Here is an 18,128-nt window from a genome sequence, read left to right as displayed (position 1 = left end):
AGAAAAAACCCATCAGCATTTTATAGAACATTGATAGGATCTTATAAAAATTTTTTTAAAAAAAACTGTTTTGAAAAATTAAAGACGGACACTTAAACTTACTTAAAATAAATTTATTAGCTGTAAAATTTTTGCTCAAGGCATTTTCAGTACAATAACAACAATGGAACACAAATTATGTTGAAAGAATCAATTTCAAAAAATACCACTAAAGCATCAATAGGACAATAGAGGGTCAGTTTTAATATTTTTAGCGATTAAATCCTGATGATTAATTGCACCTTTTTCTAAAATTAAGGCCACCAGTACTATCAGATTTCTATACTGAAATCTAAGCACACAAGTAAGATCCTAGATACATTTTGTTATGATAATTCTCTAGTATTCTCAAAATTCAATTTTAACTTCAACGATAATTAAGTAAATTGAGTCTTCAAAACTTATGGTTACAAAAATGAAAAACAGTTGAATAATATTGAAATACATTAAAAACAATTTACAATATTTTCAACTTTAACCACAGTAACTCATCTTAAAATCTAAAAAGAAAATTAACTAACTTACATCTTATCTGTTTTTTGGGTAACAAAATATACCAGCTGAAAGAGAACATCTGTTTCTCTCAAACTCAACTGGGCTTCCAATAAAAGTTAAAACAGTTTATTTCTTCAGTGAAAGCAGTTTCCCCTTCATAAGAAATGTTATTATATCAATTTTATATGAATTCCTGATTATTATTCTTATTGTAATTTTCATCATCATCAAATTCCTGACATGTATCCTCTAGAAATGTACAGGATATTATGGTACTACATGAAAAACTTACATTATTACCAACTTCCTATCTACAATTTTCCTCGAAATCAATCTGTTACCTATTATCAAGACTCCAACATTATCAGATCTTATAGTTCTGTCTTCTAATACACTTTTTACTATATTAATCCACCCATACTTTGGTCTTCCTCTGGGTCTTTTTACCTGCCAACTTGGCAGAGAACACTTGTTTTTGCTACTCTTTCCTCTGCCATTCTGTTTAAGTGATATGTATAGGATATGAAAGTTATCAGATTTCTATACTGAAATCTAAGCACACAATTAAGATCTTAGATATATTTTGCTATGATAATTCTGTCTTTATTATGATGTTATACTCCTGTATTATCCCACCTGAGATTAGCTCTGCTAACACATTCCTGGATGCTAACAAAGTTAAATGATAAATGCATGTAAACACAAAAAAGATATTTAATTAACCGAATATTGCGGTCTGGAAATAGCAGACCATCTTCAGTGGTATTACAAGAACAGTTTTAAAAAACTGTACAACATTTTGAAGTAGAGACATGATTGAAAAAAAAAAAAAAATTAATGAGTAATCTTGATTAGACTTTCTGCTATTTCCAGACCGAAATATTTGGTTAATTAATTATCTTTCTTGTGTTTACGTGCATTTATCATTCAGTCTTATGTCACAAGTATCCTGCTAACAAAGTTAAGTTCTTTCCTAATATACTCATTTTTAATATGATATTGCCATCTGTTAATGCCTCTAATCTTTCTCAGGACTCTGATATCTGTGGTCAGTAGTCTTTGGTGAAGTATTTTATTTCTTGTCCAGCTCTCATCTCCATAAGTTAAAATTGATTATGATTATATAGGATTATTATTATGCGCCACCTCCAGGGAGTCCAAATACTCATCAAGGGAAAGTGTGCCAACAGCATTGAACGATTGATAATTCTCCCCTTCCAACTACTACCCACGCTCAAACTTGCTTAACTTTTTTTTGCGTAAGCCATTAGTGGCAGAGGCTTTACCAATCGACCAAATTGGTTTGAACACTGTATTGTATACAGCTAATTTAGTGTTTGTTGGTTCTATTATCTGTTTCCAAATTTCAGAATGTAGAAAATAGTGATATGATAAGAAATTGCAAGGTTGTACCAGAGAGCTGTGAGGGTGGCGTAGAAAGTGAGAATGAAGGTATTAATACAGAGCAAATTAATGGTTTAACAGATAATAAAAAAAGATGAGATAGACGCAATGAGTGAGATCGCCCGGTTAGCGGAGCGATACATAAGACAAAGCGGCAGCTGGATATTATGCACAAATGTCTACCGAGTGTACCAGCCAATAAAAAAAAGTATGATAGGAAAAATAAGAGTATGATTGTGAACGTAAACAAAATGAAGGAGCAAGTGCTGTATGGAGATTTGTTAGTACGAGGTGTGATAGTAGAGAATTTAACAAAATCGTGCCAACCTGGTGTGACCATTAAGGACGTAAGTGAGTCTATTAGGGAACAAAAGCAAAGGGTGAAAGAAATGATAGTGGTGGCAGGTACGAATGATTTGAAAGGAGATAAAATGGAAATGATAGAGGACGTGAAGGAATTGTTTGAGGTAGCAAAGGAGAAGAGTGAGAGAGTTAGGATGATTAGTCTTTTGCTGCAGTATGACAGTGAAGAGTTTAGGAAAGGGGGGGGCATAATTGCAAATGCCTTTATGAGTGGTGTGAAATTTGTGGACATGTGGAGTGAGTTCGATGGGCGAAAGGATCTATATAAGATGGATGGTTTGCATTTGAATGGATTCGGTGTAAGGAGACTTCAAAAATTGTTGTTGAATGAAGTGGATGTGCAGAATCAGGGAAACTAGATTTATTAAGGGGGGGGGGATGCAGACCTTAGGGAGGCAGTTGAGTGTATGAATGAGTATAATATGCCCGATCGAATAAGGACAACAAATCAGAATGGGATAGTTAGTATCCCATTATCAAGGTAGGGATGGAGTAGGGATATTCATGTATACTAATGCTTAGGAGTATTAGGAACAAGAAGGAAGAATTTTTGGCCTTGGTTGGCACTTCCAGAGCACAGGTTATTGGCATTAGTGAAACATTACTGACTGAAGATGATATAGCTAGTGGGATTGAATGTGAGAGGTATAGTGTGTTCAGGAGTGACAGGGAGAATAAAATGGGGGAGGAGTATTATTGATGATAGCTGATGAGCTGCAGCCAAGGAGAATAGAAGTTGAATTGCAGGATAGAGAAACGAGCACATTTGAGGCCATTTGGCGTGAGACTGAGGCTAGCAGAACAAAATATATAATCGGGTGCTGCTATAGACCAGGTGGTCGAAAAGATGGTGGAGATAGTATGCATAAGCAAATAGAAGAAATGAGTGGAAGGAGGGTAATTATTATGGGAGATTTCAACTATGGTAGCATTGATTGGAGGGAGGAGAGGACACATGCGAGGAAGGAATTGGATTTTATGTGGTTATTAAGGGATAACTATCTGCATGAACATGTAATGGAAAATACTAGGGGTCAGAGAGTGCTTGACTTAGTAATTGCATCTGAGGATTTGACTGTAACGAATATGACCACATTACCACCAATTGGTGAGAGTGATCATAGGGTCTTGACTTGGGAGGTGGCTAAAGGTGTGGAATTTACAATTAAGACAGGGTACATTTGGAATTATTGGGCTGGTAAGTATGACAAGTTTAGGAGTTTGATCGGTTCAGTGCCATGGCATGTAAAACTACAAAGGCTGGATGTTGATAGTACATGGGAGGTGGTTAAGAAGTGTTTGCAGGAGGCAATGGCTGACTGTATACCTAGAGTCCGAATAATAAATCAGGTAGGGATTAAATGGATGAATAACACCATTAAGCTTGAGCTGCAAAAAAATAAACAACTATGGAGGGAATTTAAGGAGAGAGGTGACCGGCAGGCACATGAACGGTATAAAGCGCAGGCCAGAAGGTGCAACGAGTGTGGTAAGAAAAGCAAAAAAGGATTATGAAAGAACATTGGCCATGCAGGCTAAAGAGAATCCCAATTTTTTCGATATGTTGCAAGTAAAAGAAAAAATGTATACTGCAGATTGATTTTAAAGAATGCTGATGGTATGGAGGTAACCGAATCAGTTGATATAGTAGAATTACTGAGTGAGCACATTGCAAGAGTATATCATCAACTGGTGGCACTGCAGAAATGGAAGAACAAACTGCTTACACAGGAATTGTGGTGAATGAAGTGGAGGTGAACAGTCTATTACAAAACCTCAATGTCAATCATCTGCGAGATTGGATGGTATACCAGCTCGTGTCATACGAGAAGTGGCTAAAGAATTGTCAGTGCCTTTGACCATTTTGTTTAATTTGAGTCTAGGGTCTGGGTTAGTCCCAAGGGGGTGGAAAGAGGGGAAAATAGTTCCACTGCATAAAGGATGTTCCAAGACTGCTGTTGAAAATTACTGGCCGATCAGCATATCAGGAATTGTTGTCAAGGTCTTGGAGAAAATAGTCAAGAGGAAAATACAAGAGTGGATAGATGAAAATGGGATATTGTATGGGGACAGCATGGTTTTGTGAAGGGTAGATCATGCCTCCGTAACTTGCTCATGTTCTATAACACAGTGACGGCTGAACTGGATAGGGGTAATGGGTTTACAGTGATTCTACTGGACCTTGCTAAAGCCTTTGATAGGATACCACATGGAATTCAAATCAGTAACCTGCAGCATATGAGAATGGATAGGAGGGTGGTTGATGGAGAGATATATCAGAGAGTGGTTTATTCAGGAGTACAGTCCAAAAGACGGCCTGTGATTAGTGGTGTGCCGCAGGGTTCTGTTCTTTGACCACTACTGTTTAATTTGTTCATTAACGATATAGGAAAGGATCTGAGAGGAACTGTGCATCTGTTTGCAGATGCTGCAAAGTTAGGTAGAGCAATAGTGAATGCTCAGGATGTCAAAATTTTGCAGGATGATTTGGATAGTTTGGAGGACTGGGCAAAGGAGAATGGATGTCAATTTAATGTGGAAAAATGTAAGGTTTTGCATTTTGGGGTGAAAAGATTAGCAGCAGTATATCACATTGGTGGAACTGTACTCCAGGAGATTGATGAGGCCAGAGATTTGGGAGTGTTGGTGGATAGGGAGTTGAAGTTTGGGGGGCACATCGCAAAAGTGGCAAAATCAGCTCATGAAATCACTTGGTTGCTGAAAAACACTTTAACGAGCAGAGACAAACAGGTTATCGTTCCTCTGTATCGAGCCTTGATAAGACCCCATTCTAGCCTGTTGTGCCCAGATACGGGCGCTAGGATTTCTTCTCGATGGGGAGGAGGTGGAGAGGATCCAGAGACGAGTGATGAAGATAACAGCAGGACTATGGAATGAACCTTATGAGAACAGGTTGAAGATTTGTGGGCTGCAGAAATTGGTTGATAGGCGGAAAAGGTTTGATATGATTGAGACATTCAAATTACTGAAGGGTTTCTATAAGATTAATTCAGAAGATATTTTTGAGAATAAGACTGGTAGTGGGAGGACTAGGGGCCATCCATGGAAGCCTGGTAAGAGTGTGGTTAGCATGGGTGTTAGAGCTAGGTTTTTTACTTGGAGAGTGGTAAATAAGTGGAATAAGCTGCTGGAGTCTGTTGTGGGTGCCATGACTGTAAATGAGTTCAAGGTGAAGTATGATAGATACTGTGTGAATGTTGAATAGTTGTTCTTGACATGATGTTGGGCCTCCCTCAATGAGTCTAAGGACTCCTTGGAGCTGCCTGTAATAATAATTTAATTTACCATTTTCACTAAAAATCATGCCTAAGTAGCTAAATTGTTTTACTTGTTCTATAGGTTCTCCATTCACAATGCAGTTGATATGTTCAATGCTTCTGCCTATTTTCATTGTGTTTGTCTTGTTACTGCTGATCCTCATACCACATCTATCAATTTAGTCAGGGAATCATGCAGACTTGTACTGGATTTATTTAGGAGTAACATCATCTGCATAAAGTAAAGAGCTGAGATTAAATTAATATCTCCAATTTTGATATTCGGTTTAATACCACTTTCCTTCATAATGTGATCCATATAGAAAATGAATAACAGAGAGGATAATGTACAACCTTGTGTGACACCAGACTTAACATTAAACTATCTTCCTGTACTTTAATTCTAACTGCTGACTTACAACTCAAATAAAGACCAAGTATTATTTGGTATAATGCCCCATTGACACAACTGTGGCGTTTCAAATAGCTTTTCTCTTGGCACCTTGTCATATGCCTTTACCAGATCTACAAAACTTAAATAAAGATCTTTGTTATATTCCTATGATTTCTCAACTATTTGTCGTAAAGTGAAAATCTGATCCTGACAGCCTCTATTTGGCCTGAATCCAACTTTGTTCTTCACAATTCTTCTGACCGTTTCTCAAGTATACTTGCATAAATCTTACCAGGAACTCTCAGAAGGGAAATACTTCTGTAATTCTCACATTCTGTTTTATTTCCCTTTTTATATATGAGTACTATGAGAGTTCTACTCCAATCATCTGGAATTTGTCTATCTGCCCAGGCCTTCTTGAAATATGTAGTGCAGATACTTGAGCCTTTCTGGTCAAATATCATCTGCTCCAGCTGCCTTTCTGCATTTCAGGCTTTTGATGGCTTTTTCTACTTCAAATATGGATATGTATTCCTGATTGCATGCCTGTTGAGTGTTTTTTTTTTTTTTTTTACCACTATGCTTTCATTTAGCAAATTTTCGAAGTAATTACTCCATACATAAAGGATATCTTTTTTCTCCAGTTTTCACGTCACCTTTATCATTTCTAATTTCTTTTACAGCACTATTTCCTTCATTTCTGAGTTTTTTCAATAACCTCCAGAATATCTTGCCACCTTCTTGATATTTATTTTCTATGTTCTTACCAAAATCTTCCCATGACTTTTGTTTAGCTAGTTTTAGACAGTGTTTAGCTTTCTTACATTTGTCTCTGTATTTTCTAAGAGCACAAGCTGACTTATTTGACAGGAATTTTGATATGCTTTCTTCTTTTCTTTCACTTCTCTAACTTCCTGTGTCCACCATGAGTTCCAATTTTTCTATCCTTGCAGACAACCTCACCACATGCCTCTATGGCTGAATTAGCCAATGTTTTCTTCAGTGCTTGCCACTGAATCTCCAAGGTTTGGTTCCTGTTCTCAAACTCTTTAGAAATTTTCGAAGTAATTTGATTTTGATTTGAATAATTTGATGCTATAATCATTTTGTAATGTTTTCCATGGTTGGTATACTAGAACAGAGTTAAAGAATAAGGACATTTGTGATAGGAGAAAGACTAATGAGCATTTCTACTTTGTTTTACTTTACTGATTTGCATGTTATATATATATATATATATATATATATATATATATATATATATATATATATATATATATATATACTGTCCCAAGTGATGTCTGTCTGTGACAGAGACAAAATATGTGTGTTATTAAACTATAAAATGTAAATTCCTGTATTCTATCAGTTTCTTTCCCTTGCAGCTTGTTATTCCTTAAGTCTAGAGTTTCCCTGTAATTAGCCCAAGCCTGCCTTATACTTCCACATATCTCTTTTGTCCACCTCATGACAACTCTGATGTAGTGTTGGTGCTTAATCATAATTATACCCCACCCCTGTGGTCATCACTCAATTTAATGCTAAATTAACTTTGCATGCTTCAATTGTATCTTAATAAAAGCATCTTTTCTTCAGTATAATTAGAATTTCAAACTTTATTTAGAGCTAATGACTTAGAACTTGTAACTAGCTCTAACCTTAGTTAGTCTCAACCTCTTCTTTCCAATCCATATTCACATAATTAAAATCTGGCATTAATATAAATTTCTGTGAACAATCACAGGAATCCGTGTGTTGAGGCTTAAGTGCTGTGAGGAATTCATGTTGGAGGTTTAATGGAATCAACCAAATTTAAACAAATACGGTTGCTTTAAACTTCCCAAAATTTGGGAAACATTAATTATCAGAGATCCCTGTTTACATCCTAGGCCACCTGCAAATGCCCATAGAGGGGCACCACCTAGATAGGACTTTAGTTTCACTCACTATTATATTATTTTGTATGTGTGTGTGTTACAAAAAGTTTTTTTGTAATCCCTGATGATGATGTCTGTGTGACGGAGACAAAATATTGGAAGTATTAAAATTAGTTTTAATCCTTTCTCAGTGCTGATAATATTCCATTAAACCTCCAACATGAATGGAATCATAAGAATCAACAGCCCCAATCCTCACTTAATCATGAAACTAACAGCTACATAATAAAATACACATCATGCTCAACAATGCAAATGTATTAGTCAGCTTTGATGTGAACTTCCTGATCACTGGCATGATTCTTTTCATACATGACAAATTTCCACCCAATATGAACACTCTCTTTGCCCACTTCACTCTGAGCATTTTGTGTAGCAAAATAATTTTTATCTACAAAAAGAAGGTACAGTCATGGGCTTACTGCTCCCCCCCCCCTCCATTGTTGCTCAGTCTTCTTTTTACATGAAGACTTAGAGCAACAAGTTCTAGATTCAGCAAATCTAAAGCCCAAAGTTTGGCTCAGGTATGTTGATGATATATTCACCATTCAGCCTCATGGCTGCCAAACATTAAATACATTCCTAATCCACCTGCACAAATGTACCGAATTTACCATTAATATTGAAAACAATCTCATCATCTAGACACACTCATCAAACGTCTTCTTTTTCTCTCAGGCTGTATTTCTTCACGGTCTACTGCAAACCTACACATACGTAGGAAAATACGTACAAAGATTCAGGTCACCATCCAACACAAAAACTAGGAGTTAGCAGCACCCACAAAGACAGAGCTCTAACAACTTGCTCTAATGAGCTGACACTGAAGAATGAATATGAAATTATTAGCCAAACCTTAATATACAGTTGACCCATGAAGAACGCGGGTTTAAACTGTACAGTTTCACTCATATACAGATTTTTTTGAATAAATACATTGGAAAATTTTTTGAAGATTTGCGACAATTTGAAGACACTTATGGATAAACTGTCAACAGGGTGTAACATAGAGGCAGCCTGCCTCATGGCACGGCTTAATAGGGGCACTCGTTCAGCATATTGCGGTAGGCGCTGTCGCTAAGCTAACAATTCCTGTTAGCGTAGGAAGTGCGAAAAGAAGTTTTTCCAAGCTTAAACTAATTAAAAATCATTTGCGAACAGCAATGGCCCAAGAACGATTGGTCTAGCAACTATATCGATAGAGGCAGACATAGCTTATAATTTAAATTTAGAAGAGCTTATAAACAGTTTTATTGTGTGAATATCCCCTTAGAGCAAACATTTTATTAATATGATTGTGTAATCATTTTGCATTGTTTCTCTTGTAATAAAAACAAAATAGCAATTGGAGATTTTTGTCTAATATTTCAAATTAGACAAAATTTGAAATATTAGACAAAAATCTCCAATTGCTCCAAAAAGACATGTCTAATCCATCAGGGGTGATATTTAATTGTTTGCCTCAGGGCACGATCTAATCTGGCAACGGCCCTGACCGTTAGAAATATCGAAAAAATTAAGAAAAAGGTATGAATGCCTAAATTATATGTAGATACTAGTCTCTTTTATCATTTACTACCATAAAGTATACACAAATCTATTGTAAAAAGTTAAAATTTATAAACTTACGAATGCAAAAACATACAGACTGTACATGGCACTATTCACAGTCGAGGTAAATATAAACTAACGTAAGGATGCAGTATTAAATCATAACTGTTATTAATTAAATTTAATTGATTAGCATAAATATAAAATATTATGACAATTTATTCATTAGTGTATAGTCTAGGCTACTGTGAATCAGCTATCAGTTACAATAGGCTACCATAAAGCAATCATATTGCTGATTCTTTGTTTACCACCGCATGAATCGTTATACCTATAATTAATTTATTTTTCAATCACCAGTGTTACTAATACATATAACATCTACAGTGTTTTGTATCATATAAAACAATATTGATGTAGGTGCTGACAGACATAAACTTGAAGTATCGATAAATGCCATATTGTAAATGCGTTTTCTCTTCCTTATGATTTTGATTAATAGCATTTTTTTTTTTTTTTTTTTACTGTAAGAATATAGCATACAAAATGTGTTAATTGACTGTTTATTGGTAAGGCTTCTGGTCAACAGTAGGCTGTTAGTAGTAAGTTTTTGAAGCGTCAAAAGTTATATACGGATTTTTGAACAGTGTGGGGGATCAGCACCCCTAATCCTCACACTGTTCAAGGGATAACTGTATATATACATAGCTATAGCAAAAAAAAAAAAAAAAACCTCTTCACAAGATCCTCCATAATAATGCTATATAAAAAATATAAATAAATACAAAAATACCATACCATACATTAGGGGGATTATCATTAAAAAAAAATAGAATGCTACATTAAATCAATATTAAGGGCAACTTTCAAACCTCCTGCAAAAATTAAAAAGTATACTCAGCTCATCTAAAGATTCTCTTCTTTACCATGCCCTCACTTGGAGGTTTATAAAATCCAGTGCACCTGCAACTTATTCTACTTCAGGGAAACAAGGCTCACAATTTCAGCAAGAAAAGATAATAAAAGCCACATTAAATTCCTTCACTATGGTAAAACAGGACTGTAAGACCACTCCAAACATTTCACAGAACTAACTGGAAAGGCATCCAAGTCCCCACACTGTACCAAAACCTGGTTTGAAAGAAAATGTAAGGAAGCTTTTGAGATGCTGATTAATCATTGTAATCTCAACAAAAAGACAGATTAGTAATTCCAAGAATTTGCTACTTATAGAGCATCTGGAATATGATGGCAGAATTCCCACACAGGAACCATAAAGACTGTGGAGATGGAGATAAATTGATATAGTTCCACTGTTTTTTTTTTAAATCATCTTTTATTTACAGATATTGTAATGTGCCTTTATATAGTTTCATTATTCACCAGTAATTACGATATGTGGAATTTGCTGTTTGCATGCAGTTGCACGGACCGAATGATGACTAATATAGTACTATAACACCTTACTCAAACCATGCCCAATTTCATTAGTGTATTCAACCACAGTTACTTAGCATGTATTTTTCTATATTTGCAACTTTAATTTTTATGAATACTGTATTGTATTAAGTTTTTTAAATATTACCACTGAATTTTGAAAAAAAATTAGGTATGAAATGAACTGTAAATTAAGAACAGAATATATATATATTTTTATTTTTTATTTTTTCCCAGTATAAACAGCATTTGGACAAAAAACCAGTACCTGCTGAAGTGAAATACAAAACCGTTGAAACAAAACTTCCACTAGAAGAAGAGAAAGATGAACTTAAAAAGTTTACTATAGATGAGAAGAATGAAGTTAAAACGCTTCCAGTAGCTGAGACTAAAGATGAACATAAGTTAATATTAGATTCAGATGTCAGAAGTGTAGATGCATAAAGTGAGTAATATTTAATTTAATATGCATTAATTATGCTGTAATTTGAAAAATGAACAAAATGCCATTACAGTTACAGATCTCCATACAGCTTTTTGTTGTGCACAGCTCACTGTGTCTTAGATATTTCTGGACCTGAATAATCCTGGTTGCAACAACATCATTTTTCATTACTTTGTTCATCTGGTTTACATTTCTCTAAACTAATTTGTAACACTGACTTCATGTTGCAATCTACTCAGAAGAGAGTTATATAGGAAGTAGGTTGTTTGCTCAGGAGATGCAGAAAGATATTATTTTGTATCTGTTTGAAAAATTTGTTAGTTTTTAGCTTTTTTAAGCTAATTCTGACTGCTGTCATGGTTGTAGTTATGAAGTCTTGAGAGTAATAAAAGTATAAAATAAAGCGTATTTCAGCAAGATAAGAAGGAAAAGGGGTAATTATAATGGATGACAAGCACTGAAATTACGAAAGTGTCTAGCAGAATGAAGAAGGAAAAATTTGAACGAGACTAGATCAAGGAAGAGTACAGTGAAGTGACCTTACTAGATGGAGCAGCTGGTCAGGTTGCAGATTCTTTTTTTTTTTTATTGCAGAAAAGCTAATCAAGTTGTCCAAGAAAACTGAGCCAGCTGAAGATGGCCATTCGACATAAAAAAATTAATTCCATATCTGCTGTATTGTATTTATATACACAAAATGCAAACTTTTATTCAGTTTGTGTAGAGAAATATATGTTGAGCATAAAAATATTCTCATACTGAGAAAATGGTAAAAAATTATACAGTTATCTATCAAAATTGCATTCTAGGAAAATTCCAGGACATTTACACACTAAGTAATGCACTTAATACTAATCGAGTACATTTAAATAATTCATCTGTTATTAATCCATGTATTGGATTATCAAATTAAAAATTTTTGAATGAATCTTTCTTTTCTAATAAGAGGAATAATGTAAAAAAAAAAAAAAAAAAAAAAAAAAACATTACTGTCTTCCACTAGTAGAGAGCATAATTAGCATAATTATCAACAACAGAAGCACTGTATATTCTTGTATTAGGAAGAATGGCAGTCCTTATATGGCATATTACAGGTATAGATTTGTTTTTTTCTGTTTTATTCAAAGATAAGAAAAAAAAATAATCAGAAATGCTTTGCTTTTCTTAATTAAACAAATTGCCATATAAAATACTACGTCTTGAAAACAGCGGTGTTTCAGTTAGAAAGTTAGCATTTGTCTGATTACAATGTCATCATTAATCAGTTTCAATTGTCCTTGTTTTTTTTTTATGGAAAGAGAAAGCTATACATTTTATAGCAAAAATATCATGCAGAGGTTGGAACAATGTAAGAAAACAGCTTCATTGCAATGGTATGATGTTGAATATCAAGATATGTGGGAAGGGAATGAAAAAAAAATCATGGTTGCATGACCTCAAGTTAACATTCTTATTAGACAGGTATTAGTTTTTGTTGTAGATTGCTGATATTGGTAATGCATGTGACCAGAATTGGAGGCTATTGAAAGTGATTTTCAGATAGATGGCAGTCACGTCATAGAAGAGCAAGGAAAGGGGGATACAGAAAACCATTTCCAGCTGCCCCACCACCATTTTAATTTCCAATCAACATACATTGATGTCATGCGATGAATTAAGTCAGTCACATATGACAACTTCCGAGTTCAAATTTTTAATTCTATATGTTTCAGTATTTTCTTTGTACTTTTGTCTGAATATTTTCTAAATACTAAAAGAATCAAGATTCAGTGGTTATACTTCAAAAACTACTTCAGAAAGTAAAATTCCAGATGGGAGCAGACTTCTTATGACATTATCTATAAAAAGGAGTAAATAAAAGAATGCTAGGACTTAGAGGAATTCTTCTATTTCAGGTAAAATTTATTCAAGTACTTGAGAAGAGGGTCAAGAAAAATTATGGAAAAGAAACTGGATTCAGGTGTTTGGCAGAGCCAGACAAAGGATCTATATTTGTTTTGTGTGGATCTCAAAAAAAAAAAGGCACACGAGAAAAAAGCAGTTCAGTACAGCAGTATTGTCTATATTTAAGGTAAGGCAATAGTAACTGCAGAAAATTCAGATGTGAAACCAGGTATAAAACAAGGATGGATACATGCTATCTTATTTACATCTCTATGGTTCATATTATGAAGGAAAGTGGAGATAAATAGGATAGATGTTAGACACCTGGGTTTTTTTTTTATGTCACACCTTCAACAGGGTCCAAACCTATAATTCATTAAACACAGCAGCATTTTTCCCATAGTTCAGAAACCTTTTCTAGAGACCATAAAGAACTTTCAAGCCACTTCAGGGCCTTCGATAAAGAAGGCAATAGTCTCATACTAGGCAAAGAAATTCATCTACAACCTAGACTTAATGACATCCGTGCCCATGAGATTTGAACTTGTTGATTAGAAAGAGTGGATGTGTTAACCACTTTGTTACCAGGCTGTGTTTATGTGCATGAAGCTATATTCATTAACAAACCTAGTACACATTTTCAGCATTGACTACATTGAAAATTTAATTTTAACTACTAACTACATTGTAAATTGAATAACTGTAATCAATTTCATATGCAAAGACACAAACTATGAAAATAATCAATTGCATTCTATGGTAGACAGCAAACTGAATAATTTTTATATGGAATAGGAAAGAACTTAGCTGAAACACTGAAATGCAGCATTGAAAAGAAATTCAGCTTATTGATCTGAGAAATCTCAGCAGCAGCAATGGCAGAATCATTAAATTAGAAAGGGAATGGCATTGTGAGCAGAGCTAATCTAAGGGTGGTATGATCACTTGAACAGAAATGGTGAGAGATTAGCAAAAGAGGTGTTTAAAATGGGGGGAAGCAATATAAGATGCAGTTAGTACCTCAAAATATAGAATAGAAATGCAAGATCTTGACAGTATCAGTCATGATAAGTGACAGGAATTTAGCAATAGCACTTAAGAATGATGGTTACTCTGTTGCTTTTTGTAGCTTTCAGAGTATTTAACCAGTCTGGTGTAAAAATCAGGAGTAGTAAAGGGAGAGGAGAATGCTGCATTCTCAGTAGTAGTGAACCTTATATGTATTTGCTGTGAAAAAATTAGCTTTTATCCCAACATGAAAGCTTCTCCAAAAGGAATATAGTAGCAGATCTTATAAACAAGTAAAATAGTTCTTATTTAAGTAGTTTCTAGTAAAGATGGGATCTAATCAAAATTATATGGAGCAAGAAAAGAATCAGCCAAAAAATTGGAAGTTTAATACGGTAAACATGGAAAACACTCAGATCAGTATCAGGACTGATCAGAACATCTGACAAACAGGACCAGATTATAAGAAAATTTTATTGTTTAAAGAAACTAGAAATGAGCCGAGGAATGATAATAAAATATGTACTTTTTTAAGCTCCATAGCATTTTATGAACAAATACTTTGCCTCTAAAAAGCACAGTAGTGGTGTGAACACCAGATTACAGACACATAAATATGTGTAGATAATTTACCCTAAAGCCCATTGCTGTTAAGGTGGATGATTAACCTGTAATTAGCATTTACATTTGTAACATCTACAATGACTATCTTGATTTTTCCTATGAAAATGTATGAAGTTTTAATTTTAATAATATTCAAAATCACTTTTTTTTCCTGTTTCTCATTATGACAGGAACCAAGCCATTTAGAAATATTTTGCTGTTTAAAAGGATTGTACAATTCTGACCATCACAGAAAGTGCCTCTTGTCATAACGTGCCATCTCAAACTGCACAATGATGCTTCCAGATTGGGTCAAGGTGCTTCTTTGTAATAGTGACATAAAAATGTTTTTAGAACTGTACAGTTCAGTGATATTTTTGGAAGACAATTTTATGTTGTTTTGAACTGGAAATAGTGTTAATAACATTACTGAGATCAAATATTTGATTCCCATTTGAAAAGAGACAGTAGGAAAATCACAATTGTGGCTTGTAAATGTTTTTTGAAGGGATATATATGTACAGAAAATTTTAAATACTGAATTTTGTTACTGCTGTTCATATTGAAAATATAGATTTCCAACAAATCCTCATCTAGTCTTTGAGGTATAAGAGATTATTTATTGAATGATTAAGCTGTACATCTTGTTAATGTAATTTTTTCTAAAATTTTGAATAATTAAACTACTACAACATAAACTGATTGTAGTAAAACAGTGAGATTAAATGTGTAGACGGTGTACAAATGATTAAGCTTGTTATATACTGCATTTCAAATCAGTGACGATTGTTACTGCACACATATTAGAATGCATTATTTATTACTTGTCATTATCTAAAGGGACATAAATGTAGTACATTTGTTAAGTGACTTACATGTATATAAAATTAATGTAAAGGAAATTGACTATATTGTAATGGTGAGAATTGTTTCAGAGAAACCTTAACAGCTTAATTTGGTGTTTTACAAATCAATATGACATTTAAAGGCTGAAAAATAGTAAAACCTCAATTTAACAGACAAGTTGAATACTAATATATGATAGGTTTACAATCTTTTGTGGGCAGAAGCCATACACACACACAAAAAAAAAAAAAAAAAAAAAAAAAACAGTACTTTGCAGATGAACAGAACTATTACACAAGGGATCAAGGAAAATTTCTTGTGGCAATCATTAAAAGCAGAAGTTTTATTAAATATAATTTTTAAGCACCTTAAAACCATTCTCCCTAGATTTCTTTTAACTATTAGCCATTAACTTAACTATTTTATAAACAGAAAAACCTATGTGAACAGTTAATAAAGTGTATTGAAAAATAAGCAAAATGTTCTGAATCAGGAGTAATGGCTGGACATAAAGCTCAGGGAATTCTTGCCAAAATATGATACTTGTTGTAAAGTGTTAAATAAAATTTCAAATGTATCCACTAGTTTAATTTCTTTACTCATCTTAATATAGCCTGTTAGAATGAGGTTTTATTGGCTCAATTCATAAGAAAAGAAGAGTTAAATGAGACTTAAATGTTCCGAATGAAAATTTTTTTTAACCTGGAAGAAAATGCTCTGAAGTATACACAAGGATGGCAGTGATATACTAGTTGAGCATATGTAACACCTGTAGTTTTGTAGTGTACCTATTTTCATGTTGCAATATATTACAGCTTTATACCTTTTTTGTAAATATTTTGAAACTTAATTAAAAAAAAAAAAAAAAACTAATTCCCTGTATAAGCATAACGACAGTGCAAATATATGTTTACAATTATAAATTAAAGATGCCAAGAAATTATATTCTTGGTTTAATCCTTTATCCAAGTGCAAGCAAACAAAGTTTGCACCTGAACTTTTGGCTACTCATATATGAAAATACAACTTCTGCATTACTTCAACTTTGGTATCACCTTTGTTGAAACCGGTTGGGGGATAGTGACCCTTCTCATAATGCATAGTATTATACATGTCCATAAGGATATGTGCTTTACATTATGGGATACTAAGGCAAGTGATGTGAAATCATTAGCTTCTGTATACGAGTTGCCCAATTCTGAAAACAGTTCAGGCACCAACTTTGTTTGCTTACATTTGATAAAGGATAGAATTTCTTGGTATCTGTAATTACTTAGTATAACCAAGTGGAAACACTTATAACAATGTCTACAGTTATGTTTTTATTCATGCAGAATCGCATACCTATGATTTAATATGATGACAATCAGAACTTATGTACAGATTATGTTAAACAGATTACACTTTTTATCAATCCCACAGCTAAGAGGCTGAAATCTATAGCACATCAACATTATGTGTGGCAAAAATGAAGGTACCTTTTCATGTTTTTTCAACAACTGAAAGTTGTGTGGGCCTTAAGGAAAACTGTGGGGAAAGACTATTCCAGAACACAGAGGTAGAAGGCATTAGAAAGGGTATGAAATTGGTTTTGTGTATATATATATATATATATAGCTGGACATTGAAGAGATGTTAACTAGCAGCTGCTTTTGTACTTTGGAGGAATTATCGTGGCCCGTTTGACAGCAGCGTACATGAACATTGTAAAAAAAGAGCACAAAGCAGAAACAGTACACCTGAGATAGTTAATCTGTAACAGGAGGGTCACCAGTTAACTAAATTGTCCTCCTATGGAGAGCATCAAGCATTTCTAGAGGTTCTTGGTGCACCACCTCATATGAGGACAATAATCTGAGGTGGGGTTAGAGAGGTAAGAAAATTATACCTTGGATAAAGAAAGCCCTTTATTTTAGATGTAGTAGAGGCTATGGATTGGATTATGGACTAGTGGCATGGATAAGATGGGTGACTGACAGCTATCAAAAAGGTCATGTATGGGGCAGGCTGCAAGATTCATGATAACCAGTGGTGTACCTCAAAGATCAGTGGTGCAAATTGTTGTAGACATGGGAAGATGGATGTCAGTTTGATGCTCATAAATATAAGGTCATGCACTTTGGTGGGATTATGCTAGAAGAAACTGATCAGGCTAGGGATGTTGGAGTTTTAGTAGACAGGAAGTTGAAGTTCAAGGGTCATATAGCAAAAATTGTAAATACAACTCTAAGAATAAATGTGATGTTGAAATGAACCTTGACATGTAAAGATAAGGAAATCATTTTGGCTCTTTGCAAGGCCTTGATAAGATCTCACTTCAACTATTGCACATAGGTCTAGTTTGCATGGTAATTCTGATACAGTGGAGAAGGTGCAAAGGACAGTGTAAAAAATGAAGTGGATTGAGAATTTATAGACTGAAGACAAAAATGGAATTTTTCATT

General features: G+C 34.1%; 1 protein-coding gene across 2 annotated transcripts in view; it reads left to right on the top strand.

Moving 5' to 3' along the window:
* LOC150104728 (lysosome membrane protein 2-like) overlaps nucleotides 1-16,261 on the top strand; it is a 360,554-nt gene extending 344,293 nt beyond the window's left edge. For both annotated transcript variants that reach the window (XM_090395908.1, XM_090395909.1), the window contains exons 13-14: nucleotides 11,136-11,343; nucleotides 15,030-16,261. In XM_090395908.1, coding sequence (XP_090252034.1) covers nucleotides 11,136-11,342 — 207 coding nt within the window. In that variant the 3' untranslated portion in view covers nucleotide 11,343; nucleotides 15,030-16,261. The remainder of the gene's footprint in view (nucleotides 1-11,135; nucleotides 11,344-15,029) is intronic.
* Nucleotides 16,262-18,128: the final 1,867 nt, after the last annotated feature.

The sequence above is a fragment of the Typopeltis vanoorti genome, chromosome 7 (assembly GCF_054136105.1).
Source record: "Typopeltis vanoorti isolate ZY-2024b chromosome 7, IOZ_Tvanoo_1.0, whole genome shotgun sequence".
NCBI lineage: Eukaryota > Metazoa > Arthropoda > Arachnida > Uropygi > Thelyphonidae > Typopeltis > Typopeltis vanoorti.
The sequence above is the reverse complement of the archived record's forward strand: the minus strand, read 5'-3'. Positions and strand labels throughout refer to the sequence as shown.